At 43.8% G+C, this 16,052-nt stretch overlaps 1 protein-coding gene across 1 annotated transcript in view; it reads right to left on the reverse strand.

Moving 5' to 3' along the window:
• TMEM145 (transmembrane protein 145) overlaps positions 1–16,052 on the reverse strand; it is an 82,876-nt gene that overhangs the window by 15,742 nt on the left and 51,082 nt on the right. Inside the window, exons 5-11 of the mRNA XM_073570718.1 lie at positions 6,849–6,950; positions 6,670–6,754; positions 6,182–6,253; positions 5,450–5,518; positions 5,231–5,311; positions 3,804–3,882; positions 3,516–3,609 (exon numbers count right to left, since the gene is read on the reverse strand). Of these exons, the coding sequence (XP_073426819.1) occupies positions 3,516–3,609; positions 3,804–3,882; positions 5,231–5,311; positions 5,450–5,518; positions 6,182–6,253; positions 6,670–6,754; positions 6,849–6,950 (582 nt within the window). The remainder of the gene's footprint in view (positions 1–3,515; positions 3,610–3,803; positions 3,883–5,230; positions 5,312–5,449; positions 5,519–6,181; positions 6,254–6,669; positions 6,755–6,848; positions 6,951–16,052) is intronic.

Below are 16,052 nucleotides of genomic sequence, written 5' to 3' on the forward strand. Positions count from 1 at the left end.
CTCATCTTTTCACCAGACCTGTCCTCTCACAGGAGGAGTGTTCGCCTGGTCTTGCGACGCCTGCGGGAGAATCGACTCTATGCCAAGATAGAGAAATGCCTGTTTGAACAGACCTCCCTACTCTTCTTGGGGTATATTATCACGGACTCGGGGTTGCGAATGGACCCAGAGAAATTGTCCGCGGTGCTCAAATGGCCGCGACCTGTCGGAGTGAAAGCCATCCAACGATTCTTGGGCTTCGCAAATTATTATAGGCAATTCGTCCCTCACTTCTCCTCTTTAACCAAGCCTATTGTTGCCCTTACCCGGGAGGAAGCAAGGCCGAACATCTGGCCCTCAGAAGCTGAGGACGCATTTCTCGCCCTGAAACGGGCCTTTGCCACAGCTCTGGTTTTGCATCGGCTAGAGGTCGGCAAGCCCTTCGTCTTAGAGGTGGACGCCTCTTCTACGGGAGCTGGGGCGATTCTCTCCCAAAAGACGTCTACTGGGCGCTTGGCTCAGTGCGGGTTCTTCTCCACGTCATTTTCACCTGCAGAATGTAACTACATGATTGGGGATCGAGAATTGCTGGCCATAAAGATGGCGCTGGAGGAGTGGCGTTATCTTCTGGAAGGGGTAGTCCATCCCTTCACAATATTCACTGACCACAAAAACCTGGCCTACCTCCAGTCAGCTCAAAGACTCAACTCCAGACAAGCCATGTGGTCATTGTTTTTCTCTCGCTTCGACTTCGAGCTCCACTTCCGCCCCGGTGACAAGAATACCAAAGCAGATGCACTCTTCTGGTCCCTGCAGTCACCCGAAGTGGAGGAGGCTCCTTCGTATGTTATCGATCCTGCCCGGATTATCACGGTGGCTCCCGTGAGTCTTCGTTCCGTGCCGCCTGGCAAGACCCTCGTCCCGCAAGGCAAAAAGGTAGAATTACTACACTGGGGTCACTCCTCCAAGATCGCTAGACATGTTGGCACCAAGAAAACTCTTGCTCTGGTTTCCCGTTATTACTGGTGGCCTTCTCTCTGCCAAGATGTGTTGGACTTTGTGGCCTCCTGCTCAATTTGCGCCAGGAACAAGGTACCTAGAAGCTTGCCCTCCGACCTCCTTCAGCCGATGCCTGTTCCCGAAGCTCCTTGGGAACATATCGCCATGGATTTTGTTACCGATTTACCCCGCTCTTCCGGATGCATGACTATCCTGGTAGTAGTCGATCGGTTTTCGAAAATGGCCCATTTTGTTCCGTTACCTGGCTTGCCTACGGCCTCTGAATTGGCTAAAATTTTCTTTCATCAGATTTTCAGATTGCATGGGCTTCCTCAGCGGATCGTGTCTGACCGCGAGGTACATTTTACTTCCCGCTTCTGGAGAGCACTCTGTAAACTCTTGGGCATATCTCTGGATTTCCCTTCCACTTATCATCCACAGACCAACGGGCAAGTCGAACGGGTTAACCAAGTTTTGACCTCCTACCTGCGGAACTTCTCTAACGCCCATCAAGACAATTGGGTCGATCTGCTTCCGTTGGCAGAGTTCGCCCATAACAATCATTCCAGTGAATCCACCACCGTTTTTTGTGGTATCCGGTCAGAACCCAGGTGTACCTCTTCCAGTATCTTCGTCCTCTGGCGTACCCGCTGCCGATGCCCTCTCCCAAGAGTCTTCCCAAGTCTGGAGGAAGACCAAAGAGGCTCTCGTACAAGCCGCAGCCCGGATGAAAAGACATGCCGACAAGAGGCGGAGGGATCTCCCACCATACCATCCAGGAGACAAAGTCTGGCTGTCGACCAAGCACATCCGCTTGAAAATCCCTTCCTATAAGCTGGGTTCCCGGTTCATCGGTCCCTTTGAAATTCTTGGACGCATCAACAATGTGGCCTATAAATTGAGGCTGCCTGCTTCACTCCGGGTCCCTAACGTCTTCCATGTCTAGCTCCTGAAACCGGTCATCCTCAATCAGTTTTGCCCTGCGCCTCCCGTTGTTCCTCAGCCATTAGGGGCCGATAACGTCTTTGAAGTGAGAGATATTTTGGCCATGAAGAGGGTTAGGGGAAGGACCTTCTTCCTTATCGATTGGAAAGGGTTCGGTCCTGAGGAGAGGTCTTGGGAACCTCGAGAGAATGTTGATGCTCCTCGCATTCTGAACAGATTCCTGACCAATCTCAGGAGGAGGAGACATAGAGGGGGGGTACTGTCATGCCGGCGTCGGCTGCCATGCCGGTGTCGGCTGCCATGCCAGTGCCCGCTCCTGCTGCCTCTGCCTCATGTGTCTCCCGGCCCTCCGCTTACCGCTCCCAGCGCCGCCGAGCTGCGACTCCTGCATCCCGTCCTGCCACCCGGGGGATCCAGCGTGGGCTCTCTCCGCCCTCCTGCTTCTGCCCTGCTCTAGCTCCGGGCATGCGCCTTAGGCCGCAGGCATGCGCTCCCATCCCCTCTTAACCCCTTCAGCACCTTCCCTGAGGAGTGATCTCCAATCGGGAGCCGCCGCTGTGGGGTATATCAGGCGGCTCCTCCTTCTTGGAGGCGCCAGATTATCGTGTGCCTTCCAGTACGATACTCTGGCCCCGTCCTGTCGCTCCTGTCACCAGACGTTCCTGACTCTGGTCGCTCCTGACTCTGGTCGCTCCTGACTCCGGTCGCTCCTGACTCCAGTTGCTCCTGACTCTGGTCGCTCCTGACTCCGCTCGCTCCTGATCCTCTGACTTGTTGCCACATCCGCACTTGAGCAGCCCCTCTTGGTATCAGCTGTTGCTGTATTTGACTCCTTCGGGCCTGCTCCTAACGGTCCCTGTGTAGGGGTCAGCACCACCTGGCCAGCTCGCTCCAGGGACCGCCGTACCGCGACCCAGAGGGTCCACTCTTGCTACTCCCTACAATAGGTGTAGCTGGGTCCTATTAGTTGCTGCCAGTTCTGAACTGATGCCACTGCTGGACACCTTCCGATTTCAAAGAGAAGTAATCATTAAGTCTTTCATCAACTGCACTAAGTTTCCTTGACCACGCACTTTGTCTACAGTCCTCGTTGCTCCCCATTTCTTTGTTTTTTTTTTTCAAAAGAGTTTGAACAGATCATCTTGAAACTCCAATCTGTAGAGAAAACTTTTCCTGGAACATACCTTGCTGATGCAGTATATTTACCTTGAGCCTTGATGATGCACTCAGCCTTGCCATGGTGTATGATCTGTAACAGGAAACTGTTTTCCACATTCTCACCTTTTTAGCAGAGTTTGTCTGTTCCTCACTCAGTTTTAAGTCTTCTAAACAGCTGTTTCTGTTATTTCAACTTATATATTAAAATGACAGTTATCGCCTGTCTGGTATAATTGGTTACTCATATACCTGACTATAATCCTAGAAAATCCCTGACTTCGTGCCAGTGTACCCAGAAGAATCGATGACAACTAATCAGGCCGCGTTCAGAGGCAGCCACCAACTACTGATGTTCCTGTTGGACCAGGGTCCTCCTCATCTGTAATATATACTGTATATATTCTGTAGGACTCCTGGCTGATGACGTCTATTACCTGTGCCTCGTGTATGAACAGCACCGTGTGAGTCACTGTGTACAGCGTCATGTAAACCGACAACTTGATGGAGCCTAGATGACTTATCCGTCCTCTGCAATGACACGAAAAATATAATTTTTTTACTATTTTGTAATTTTTGAGTCGTTTTTGTGGCTCTGGTAGCGAGTTGCTGTTGCACCCACATTTTATTTTGCATCACCCACTGTAGGGTTTACTACGTTTTCTAACTAACCACCCGGGTGGCGCATCATGTGAGATTTCCAAAGCTCCTGGGATCCTCCTCACCTTGTCACTGTGAAGCCTTTCCCCAGCAGAATCAGCATTAGCAAAAAGATTAGGAAACTGGCGGAAAACAGCAGCTTGGCTGCAACAGAGAAAGGCAAGTGAGTCCATCCGCGTAGACCTTACATGAGACCTTACACCGCCGCGTACATCTCCTTCGGCTAGTAATTAATTATGGCATGTGCTGACATCTAGCACCCCGAAAAGTTAAAAACTCTCCTGTCAATCAATCTTAATCAGCTCACTGATAGATTCTCAGTTAACTCTTTCTGCAGCCAGTGCAACGCAAAGGCTATAATAGGGAAAAAGTGCAATATTTTTAATGAAACCCAACAACAAAAATGTTTCTTAGGCCCCAAATTCATGCATTTAATTAAAAAAAACAAATATCACCAAAGATGGACAACCCCTTTAAAGAAAAATGTAACCTAATGTTTCATAGTAGTTGTTGAGGTACACCTGCTTTGTTCCGAAGGCTCAATACCCCTTTAAACAGAGACCAATGTCATGGTCTTTCTCTTTGTAAAAAAATCTAAAATCTAAAATTATGTTTTGTGCTTTACCATTATATAAAGGCATTAAAAAGGATATGTCACCTTAAAAATTATATAAAGGTCACTAACTGTCTGTTAAAAAGGTGAAAGCGGTATTGTGATATCTCATTCTTATGCCAAGATATAGCAATTTGAATTTACAGGCTCAAAACCTGTGGCTGCACTACTGAGACATGCTGATGTTATTTTTTATCAGTGCAAATGTCTTCACATACACTCCAATCTATTCTATTATTTCTAAACACTGTTTTTCGGTGATTACTTTGTATCTCCTTCCATACTCCACCCACACACACAAATTATATGGTGTTATAAAGTATTCTAATTTACTGAGATAATGACTTTTGAGTTTTCATTGGCTGTAAGCCATAATCATCAACATTAACATAAATAAACACGTGAAATAGATCACTCTGTTTGTAATGACTCTATGTAATATATGAGTTTTGCTTAATGTGTTGAAGAACTGAAATCAATTAACTTTTTGATGATATTCTAATTTTGTGAGATGCACCTGTAGATGTATTTTATTCTCTGCAGTTCAACATTGTACGTTGTATGCAGGTTGATATATAATATCTCTGATTGGTGCAGCCTCAGGCTTCAGGGCCTTTAACTTCAATCGATCATATCTCAACTCAGAAGAAAGATATTTGGAAACGGCTTTCACATTTTTGATGTACGATAACAGGCGTTTTACACAGATTCCATACTTTTTTTGTTGGTGGGATTCTCTAAAAGTAGATTGATTTAATAGCATCTATAGTATAAGTTTACCATAAAAGTGTCATTTAAAGGGATCGGCCCAGTGATACAACACTGTTATACATCGTCTTCGGTAAAACATTAGAAGTAAAAAAAAATCACCATACAAACCTAGTACTTTAATACTGGGGCTGCCCACTCCATCCTGTGCATATTGCCCCCAGTATATACAGAAGAAGACCAGGCTGAGCACTAGGAGGAAAACATGACGTTAGCAATATTATGCCACTACATAGCGTAGACAGACTTACCAGGAGGCGTATAGGATACGACTACAATTGTGATAGGTGTCTTCATGGAGCGCGGGACTAAAGAAGATGCATCACTCACCTTCTACTCCAGCCGCGGCCATAAACATCTTGTATGTGGTGTGCAGAAGCTGCCGTCCTCGTAGTATATCTGGAGGGATAGAAGAGTCTCAATGGGTTGTCCACCTTACGGGACTTTTTTTTACATACATGTACTGTATTTAATTTGGGCTAGAAATCATTTTTGCAATTGGGTTTCATTGAAAATTTTGAACCGTTCGCCTTCTACAGCCTCTGTATTGCATTATCAATGGCCGGCTGCAGAATGAGTTAACTGAGTATCCATCAGTGAGCTCTTTAATCTGTCTTTTTTTATGACCACAAACCACTTGAAAGTTGAATATGAAACTCAATTGCAAAAAGGTATTTTTAGCCCAAATTAATTCATTTAAATAAAAAAGTGGTGCCAGAGGGGGTCAACCCCTTTATTCCTTGTGCTTACATAATCACTAGGATGTTTAACGTTGCAAAATGCGCCTAAAGATCTATTATACGATCATAGCAGCTGAAATAGGTGCATAAATCAATGCAGTATGGCGGCTGTGGTCAACACCACCAGTTTTTTGCTGCATGACGCTCACTGCGCTTCTTACAGTCTGGCCAGCAGGTGGCGATGCTTTTGTATTTTTAGCAGGTTATAACTGGGATCACATAATGTTTGGGCCTTAAATTTGGAGTTATAGTAAGAATGGGGATGATTTAGCATTTAGGCATCTATCCATTAAATCCACAATGCAGCATAAAATATACTTACAGCCAAAATAACAAGACAGAAAAAGAATAAGGGTGAAGATCAGAAGGAAGGTGATATCAGTCTCCAAGATCCCTGCATAAAATGATCAATGACAGTATTATAATCTACAAACTGTTGTAGTAACCCCCAGCTTACAAAATGATGGTCCTTACATATATACTGTATATATAAATTTTATATATATATATATATATATATATATATGCTGTATATATATATGTTACTTTTTATTGCAAATTCCCTTTTACTGAGAAGTTTTGTAGTTTTCATAGTATCCGACTGAAAAGGACATTCGAGTATTGCACTGTCATTACAACTCAGCCAATCAGATTCACTGGGCGTATTCTCAGTAAGGGCTGATTGGCTGAGCAGAGGAACTCTCAATGCTCCGCCCAGAAGTCCTTTTCAGTTGAATGCCACCGATATATATAGGATCTGCACCAATTCAGCTCCATTTCAACATTACTAAAAAAAAATTGTAATCTGACCGAATTCATCTGCCGAGAAGTGCCTGGTCCAAAACGATTTGCCATTTGTAAGCGTCATCTCGTATTCTAACTGCAGACCATCGCCCTATAGAGAGTGACAGACGTCATATATCATAGCCAATACCCGGAACTTAAAAAGTTGACCCTTTACTTTGCCCCTAAACCCTAACTCTTCTCACCCCACACTTGCTCAACGCTATGTACCACCATCGCTCGCGGACCGATCGGAAGCTTCTCCCACTGTTGCAGCTCAGGTAGCTCTGTCCGGCTTCCTTTATCACCTGTGGGCAAAGTGCTCAAGATCAGAAAAAGTATCAGATTAGAAGGTTATATGGGGGGACTAATATGTGGTCGAGTCCTCCACCCAAATGTAAACCTGTCGATAAAAGGAGGAGAGCGGAGTACGGATACAGTCCACAGTCATAGGCTTTCTATTGAATCCATGCTATGTGAGCTCGCTCGGGCAAGCTCCTGCCATTCTCAGCGATCAGTGGCGGTCTCGAGCAATTAAAGTGTCTCTTAAAAAAACTTGTAAAAGTTTACTTACTCTTTAAAGGGTTTTCTAGTTTTAGGTAAATAAAGTTTAATCCCTATTTTGAATTTTCATTCTTCCTATAAGTTTTTTTTTTTTCCATTGACATAGCACGGGAATATCAAATTTGTGTACATGTTACATGGCAAATAAAATTTGGAAGCTTATAAAAAAAAATGACTTGAGTCGCCTCTTTCTGAGACTTAAAAGGTTACTTTGCCATCACTGGAGCTGCATAGGTGCTTGTTTTTTTGCATGACGAGCTGAAGGGTTTTTAGATCTTTCTGGGTTACATACATTTTTATTGCTTTTTAGTGCATTTTTTAAAAGTGTGGCTACTGAAAAAACACAATTCTGGCAAGTAATATTTTCTCCTTGTTTACGGTGTTTAACATTTGAATTAATTAATTGTATATTTTGATAAATTGGATTTTTACAGGTGGAGAGATGGCAAATATTATTATTTTATTTTTATTATTTTAAAATTATTTGAATGCAAACATGGGGTGATTTTACTATTATATATATATACTGTATATTTTTTGTATTTTTTTACAGTATATATATATATATATACACACACATATTCACACACATATATATGTATATATATATATATATATATATATATATATATATCTCCACAAATCCCATATACATTCATACAGGACAAAGAAGAGATCCCAAATTATATAAAAACAATTTTTATTCCATACTAAAGTTAAAATACAAAAAATGATTAAAAGTAAAATGCTATAATAGGGGATGCTGGAGCACACAATTATAATCACAAAGGGGGCAAATAAATCTATCAACAGTCTGAAATATTATTAATATGTATTATTATTTTTTTATTGGATATGCAACCGTTTCATTTGGGGCATTATAACTTTGGTGTTAGATATGTCTGATTAGGAAAAAGTCTGTAATTAGCACACCATATACTTATATATGACAGGGTATTGAGGCACAGGTATATTGATTGGATGGTTGCAATTGGTATACCTTATACTAGTATATGATAGCTCATTAGGGCATTGGTAACTGATTTGTTATATCGCAGTTGGTATACCTCATACCAGTATATGACTGCTATCTGAAGCGTCATTAATTTTGCTTTGTACTATGTCATATTTCCCTCGATCTGAGGCTCCACACAAGATCTCACCCCGTGGGGTCAAAATGATCACAAGAACGGTGAGCAAAAATCCCAGAACCACATGGGGGACCTAGTGGGGGGGAGTGCTTCTTACAAAGCGAAAAATACGGTAAACACACATTTTTTCCATCTTTATTACACTCCCAACCCAATCAAAGCCATCGTTCTGTAAAAAAATTAAAAATAAAAAAGCAACAATATCCCATACCTACAAACGCATGGGCCATGCACACATGTGACTACCGCTGACGTTACTTAGGCTGCGCTGACTCCCCGCCTGACCCGCGGTGAACTGACAGCATGGGAAAATGTCCAGAAACTTTCCCACGCTAATCAGTTCATCTCCGGTCAGGTGGGGAAGCTGCGCAGGCAGCTTCTCAGTCAGTCCTCCGTGGTTTACAGCCGGGTCGGTCGCATTAGCACCACGCCCGTTGTAAACTATTTAACCCATTCAGATGGATTGCAGCGTGCGACTTGACGGTATGGTGGATAGGTATGGGATATTTAGCAAAAAAATAGAATAAACGGGCACCATCCTAAATTTAAGTTTTGAATAGTTTGAAGTGGGATCACCTGAAGCATACAAATGAACATGAAGCCATACAAGAGAAAAGTGTATGCACCAAAATACAGGGACCACCACCAAGCCAAATATTCAGGCTTAACAAATTTCTTTATTACAATGAGCAACACAAACAAACACTTGTTTAAAAGCAGTTAAAAAGTCTGGAAAGAAACAGACATGAATCAATAGACAAAAAAAAATGGGTCATGATGTTAAACAATAAAGAGTCAAATACTTAGAGCCCCACAGTAATTCCACAGTCAGTGTGCTGTAAACCAATACAAATGATTGCTGCCTAATATTGCCTAACTCCTGCTATAGCAGTAGTCCATCCGTATGCTGTTTGCATATGTGCATATGAGCCTCAATCATGAAGTGCTATCAGTATTAAATACACAGCCAAAGATAACATAATCAAATAAATACAAAAATATGCTGTATACCTACAAATCATGAGCACTCAGTTCTAATATGGCAGAAATACAATTATGCCATGCAATGACCTTGAGAAAGACACATTATTGTGTCGATACACGTGGGTCTTGGGCCCCATGGAACCCAGATATGTGCTTGTGCTCAGGGGCTAACCGCCATCATCCTGGGGGAAGGAGTGATTTAATCTGTACCTCTTTAGCCATCTTTGCTGGTAACAAGCTGTGTTTGCATGATATAATTGTATTTCTTCCATAATGGAACTGAGTGCTCATGATTTGTAGGTATACAGCATATTTTTGTATTTATTTGATTATGTTATCTTTGGCTGTGTATTTAATACTGATAGCACTTCATGATTGAGGCTTATATGCAAACAGCATACGGATGGACTACTGCTATAGCAGGAGTTAGGGCACCGTCACACATAGCGACTCACCAGTGATCCTGACAACGATATCACCTTGTCAGGATCGCTGGTGAGTCGCTATGTGATCGCTGGTGAGCTGTCAAACAGGCAGCTTCACCAGCGATCAGGACCAGCGACACACGGGTAACAAACGACGCACGACGCTTAGTTACCCGCAGTGTATCTTAGTTACCAGCGCGCTGATGCAGGGAGCTGGTAACCAAGGTACACATCGGGTTTCTAAGGGGCGCGCAACACTTAGAAACCCGATGTGTACCTTGGTTACCAGCTCCCTGCATCAGCGCACTGGTAACTAAGGTACACATCGGGTTTCTAGGTACAGCGCGCCCCCTTACAAACACGATGTGTACCTTAGTTACCAGCTCCTGGTCGCTGGTCTCCCGCCTGTCACACGCAGTGATGCGTGCTGGCCAGCGGGAGACCAGCGACCCCAAAAATGTCCAGACATTTCAACAGCGATCAGCGATACTCGGCAGGGGGGGGCGGTCGATGATAGCTATCACACACAGCGATCTCGCTGGTGAGATCGCTGTTGCATCACAAAACTTGTGACTCAGCAGCGATCTCGCTAGTGAGATCGCTGTGTGTGACGGGGGCTTTAGGCAATATTAGCCAGCAATCATTTGTATTGGTTTACAGCACACTGATTGTGGAGTTACTGTGGGGCTCTAAGTATTTGACTATTGTTTAACATCATGACCCATTTTTTTTTGTCTATTGATTCATGTCTGTTTCTTTCCAGACTTTTTTTTTTTTTTAAATTCGTTTATTGAACCAAAGACAGGGTATACAAAATGCAAACTGACAACGATAAAAATACCATATAACACATATACATTCCACAGAGCATTAATGTCAAACAGTGTATGTATACCAGTTGTGTATAGAATAAAACATACTGTCAATTGCCTTACAATAGTCTGTGTGTTATTATTCAAATAATAAAGCCTGCCAAACCTCTAAACCATTACTACTACTACAAAACAACTATTTGCAGCCTATGTCTATATAACTAGCTCTTTATCATGCGATATCTCCGTCCTACAGCGTGAGATGAGAGGAATTCCACCCCTCCCATATCTTCTCAAATTTACTCGGGCACCCTCTGTTTTGGTACAGCGTACGCTCGTATGGTATAATCGAATTCACCAATTCTATCCCGGCCCTAAGGGAGGGATCCGAACCCCCCATCCACCGCAGTGCCAGTATCTTCCGTGCCATGAACAATGTCTCCCGTAAGAAAATCCCCGTATAATGTCCCCATGTCTCTTCATCCCACACCCCAAACAGACAAACCAATGGCTCAAGGAGAACAGGAATCTGTACCAGGGAGGTTAATAATGACGTCACCTCTTTCCAATAGTGTGCTATAATTGGACATTGCCAAATCATGTGAATAAAATCTGCATCTGATGTATGACATCTCAGACACTCCGAAGATTGGAAACGGCCCATCTTAAAAAGTCGAGTCGGAGTCAAATATGATTGGTTTATAATATAAAATTGTATCATTCTATTGTTGATTGACGGAGACACCTTAGTTGGTGACTCCAGGATTTCCTCCCACTCCTCTCCCCGTGTATCAGGGATGAGTCTTTCCCATTTCCCCCTAACCAAGCATATGGCAGATTCCGTCCCCACCGATAGCATGTGTGTATACAGAGAGGAGATGAGACCCTGGTGACCCAGTGATTTAAGAATGCCTATCAAGGGTAGAGACGAAATAGCATTATTCATACCGACATGTCTCATGTGCGATTGAAAGGCTGATCTTAATTTCAAATATTGGAAGAATTGCAACCTCGGGACATCACACCTAGCTTGTAATTGTTCAAAAGATAATAGTGTACCACATTCACATATATCCCCTATCGTAGAGACATTGCACTGAGGCCAGAATTCAGCAGTTGGGTGGGCAAGCAGTGTCGGAAAATAACTATTGTTCCATAAGGGCATTTCAGCTATGATATCACTAAATCCAACCACCCTCTTAATTTGTCTTCACACTAATCTTGCCAGACGAAGCATGGGTAGCAGACGTGGGAAACGTTATATCTGATAGATAGTCTAGACACCCCTGGCTACCAATATCATTTTTCGAACTGTACAGTGAGCTATAATAATCATGGAAACATCCCATTATTTCTTCCGTCGAGGACACCAATGTACCATCTGAGCTGCAGATCTGTAATATTGTGTTAGATGTATTATGCTGCTGCACCACATAGGCCAGAAATTAACTAGACTGGTTTCCTAGTTCAAAGTAGGACTGGCAAGTAAAAAATAATTTACGTTTGGACTTGGAGTCTATATGTTGAGTATATAATCTTTGGGCAGTCAACCACTCCACTCTATTACCACTAGTTTGATTGGATATGTAAGCGGCCTCTGAATCTTTCAATCGTTGCTCTATTTCGTCATCCTCCCCCGACGTCACCCGTTTGATGTAGGTGATCGTAGAAGATAGGCAGCCCCCCAAGTACGCCTTAAGGGTGTCCCAAAATAAATTAACATTCCGGGGTTCGGGGTGGGAGGACACGAAGACATGTAATTGGTCAGTTGTTCTGTCAGGTGACTTGATCAATTTCAGCCAGAAAGGGTTTAATTTCCATGTTATCCTACCACTTGGCGGGCCATACCTGAGTTTAAGAATGATTAGGCTATGATCTGAAATCCCTCTACCTCCATGTTCAATACTATCCACCCACATTGCCAGACCACTAGATCCAAAAATGTAATCTATACGGGATAAGGAACGCCTAGTGGAGGAATGGCAAGTATACTCTCTTGTCTCTGGGTGACGCGTTCTCCATAGGTCTAACCATCCACTACCTTCTATAAACTGTGATAATTGGGATGTAGCTGCTGTCGGGGTCCCACCCTGTGTCCCATCATCCAGTCTCAATCTGTCGAGGCGATTATTCATCACCACATTAAAGTCCCCCATACAAATGACATCTGCGTCTGGGTAATTCAAAGCAAAACTCAGTGCTTTCTGGAGAATTGACGTACCCGCTGGAGGGGGATTATAAACACACAGAATAACATATTTCCTAGAGTTGATCAGTGCATATACGAATATGAAACGTCCTTCAGAGTCTCTCCGGGCCTCCCGGACCTCCTATCTAACGTCCTTGTGTATTAGTAATGAGACCCCCCTGGAGTAGCTGGTGTGAAATGCGTGTATAGACCACTGAACCCATGGTTTTTGTACACTCCGAGCTGAATCTCTGATCAAGTGTGTCTCGACCAGAGCCACAATGTGAGGGTGATAGTGCCTGATCTGTGAAAATACTTTAACCTTTTTCGGGGGGTCTTGATACCCCTCACATTCCATGTCAAGCATATTAAATCAGAACCCATCTCCACTTATTTGGGCATGTTGTGGATAAGTAATACTCAGAGACATCACATAAATAGCAAGACTTCCATTGGCTGCAACTTCTACCTAAGTAACACTTAAAGCTAAAACAAAAGCATTTGAAAAAAAGAAGACAAAATATAAACCTAGCAACATAGGAGCAAAGTCCCGCACCCCTATCAAAAAACAAACAAGGGGATACCATCACTGAACGCAGTGTCCGATATTGTAGATATCTGGGTGCCCGCCAGGAGAGCTCCGATTAGGCCTGCAATAAAAGGATCCAGATGAAAGTAGACACTCTAGGATTCCTTTGCAGGAGATCCTCTATGGGACCACAGCCACTCGGTAGCCTCCGCTGGATCCGTGAAAAACACGGAGGAACCCCCGTGAACAACCCGAAGCCGAGCCGGATAGATCATGGAGTATACAATGTTCCTTTCCCTGAGCCGCTTCTTGATGTCGATGAATTGCGCACGTTGCTTCTGGAGTTCCATGGAGAAATCCGGGAAGTTTGAGATCACGGCGTTGTTGAACTTGATAGGACTCTTTTGTCGTGCGAGGCGTAGAATGGTATCTCTATCTTTACAGTTGAGGAGATGTGCCAGGAAGGGTCTAGGTGGGGCTCCCGGAGGCAAAGGCTTGGTGGGAACCCTGTGGGCTCTCTCAATGGAGAACTCATCTCCCAGAGAGGTCTTAAGCCAGCCTTCTAAGAATTGCTCAGGGTGCTGACCTTCAGAGCTTTCAGGCAGACCGATGACACGGATGTTATTCCGCCGCATTCTGTTTTCTAGGTCGTCTGCTTTTTGCCTCCAGGCGTTCATAGATCTCGCTACCTTGGTTAACTTAGCCTCCATTGGTGTAATGGTGTCTTCCACCTGGGACACCCTTGTCTCCACCTCTGTGATACGCCCCCTCTTGGCCTGCATATCATGACGGAGTCTCCCCACCTCAGTGGAGACATCCTCTATTTTCTCCGTCAGAGATGTCCTAGGGAGGGAGATAGCCTGCATGAGCTGTTCAGATGCCTGTTTAAGGGTCATTTCTTCCTGTTCGATCTCCTCTCCACCCCCTGAGGGTCAATTTTTACGTTGAGATTGTGAGGGGGCATTTCGTAGAGTACGTGCACTCTCAGAAGGGTCGGGTCTGACAAACTCCTTCAATTTTTCTGTTGCCGTCGATCCTTTAGATCGGTTCATGATTAAGAACCGTGAAATACACCGGTATAGCTGATATACAGTCCAGAAATCTTCCCGTTGCAGTTGTATATACACAGTAGGGACCACACTCATTAATTACAGCCTGGGAGCAGAGTTTGTGTAAATGAAGACAGAATGTCACCAAGGCTCCTATGGCAGGGGGGAGGAACATCCACCCCCAGACAGCAGCAATGGGAGGGGGAGCAGGTTCCCCACTGTAATGGCACTAGCAGGCCAGCGGTTCAGCTTAGAGAGAGGGAATTATGCAGGGCCCATCTTTCAGGGCACTCACCGCACTCCTCTCAGATCTTGCAGGATATAGGTCGCTGTCCCTGCAACGCTGTAAACTGGACGCCGCGCTCCCTCTGATAGGGGCCCCGCCGTCCACCCCCGTCTTCCAAGGCTCCCGCTCCCCGGAGCCGTCCTGTGCCTCTCCTCAGAGCTCCCGGGGGGTCCCGACACCAGCGGACACCATGCGCTGTCAAGTCCTGAGCTTAATACAGGCGGTAAGTGCAGGATATGTGGAGGATAAGTAGGAGCTCTTGCAGTGTGCGTCCTTCCCTCACCGCTACATAGCCACACACCCCCCTTTCCAGACTTTTTAACTGCTTTTAAACAAGTGTTTGTGTTGCTCATTGTAATAAATAAATTTGTTAAACCTGAATATTTGGCTTGGTGGTGATCCCTGTATATTGGTGCATACACTTTTCTCTTGTGTGGCTTTAGGTATGGGATATTGTTGCTTTTTTATTTTGGATTTTTTACAGGAGAATGATGGCTTCAATTGGATTGGGGAGAGTAATAAAGATGGAAAAAATGTGTTTATTTAATGAAAAGTCTTTATTCTTAATGTGTGTGTTTTTTTAACCCTTTCAGACAAGTGGATTAATAATGGATAGGTGTCTTATTGACACCTCACCATTATTAACCAGGCTTAATGTCACCTTACAATAGCAAAGGCTACATACAGGGCAATGAGAAGAGAGAGGGTAAGAGCCGGAATTGGCGCATCTTACAGATGCGCCTTTTCTGGGGACGCTGGAGGCAGATTTTTTTAGCCGGGGGGGGGGCAAAAATAATGGTCCCTCTCTAGGCTATTAATATCTGCCCCCAGTCACTGGCTTTCCCTCTCCGGCGGAGAAAATTGGGCGGGAGTCCACGCCATTTTTTTTTCGTGAATTAATCCTTTAATTTAACACCTACAGCTCCAAAATTTAACACACACACACTACTAACATTATTAGTGAGGTACATATATAAATCTAATGGATATGCAATGGTTTACTATATGTAAACCATGTCTTGTATCCTGTCGGGCACTGTAATGATTTTACAGAAGCCGACAATTGAATTATCGACTATTCTGCTATCTAGCTCTGTATGACATATAAATATATATATATATGTGTGTCTCACTGACATATACAGTTGTGTCCAAAAGTATTGACACCCCCGCAATTCTGTCAGATAATACTCAGTTTCTTCCTGAAAATGATTGCAAACACAAATTCTTTGGTATTATTATCTTCATTTAATTTGTCTTAAATGAAAAAACACAAAAAGAATTGTCCTAAAGCCAAATTGGATATAATTCCACACCAAACATAAAAACGAGGGTGGACAAAAGTATTGGCACTGTTCGAAAAATCATGTGATGCTTCTCTAATTTGTATAATTAACAGCACCTGTAACTTACCTGTGGCAC

The sequence above is a fragment of the Dendrobates tinctorius genome, unplaced genomic scaffold (genome assembly GCF_039654945.1).
Source record: "Dendrobates tinctorius isolate UK_male_01 unplaced genomic scaffold, ASM3965494v1 ptg000028l, whole genome shotgun sequence".
NCBI lineage: Eukaryota > Metazoa > Chordata > Amphibia > Anura > Dendrobatidae > Dendrobates > Dendrobates tinctorius.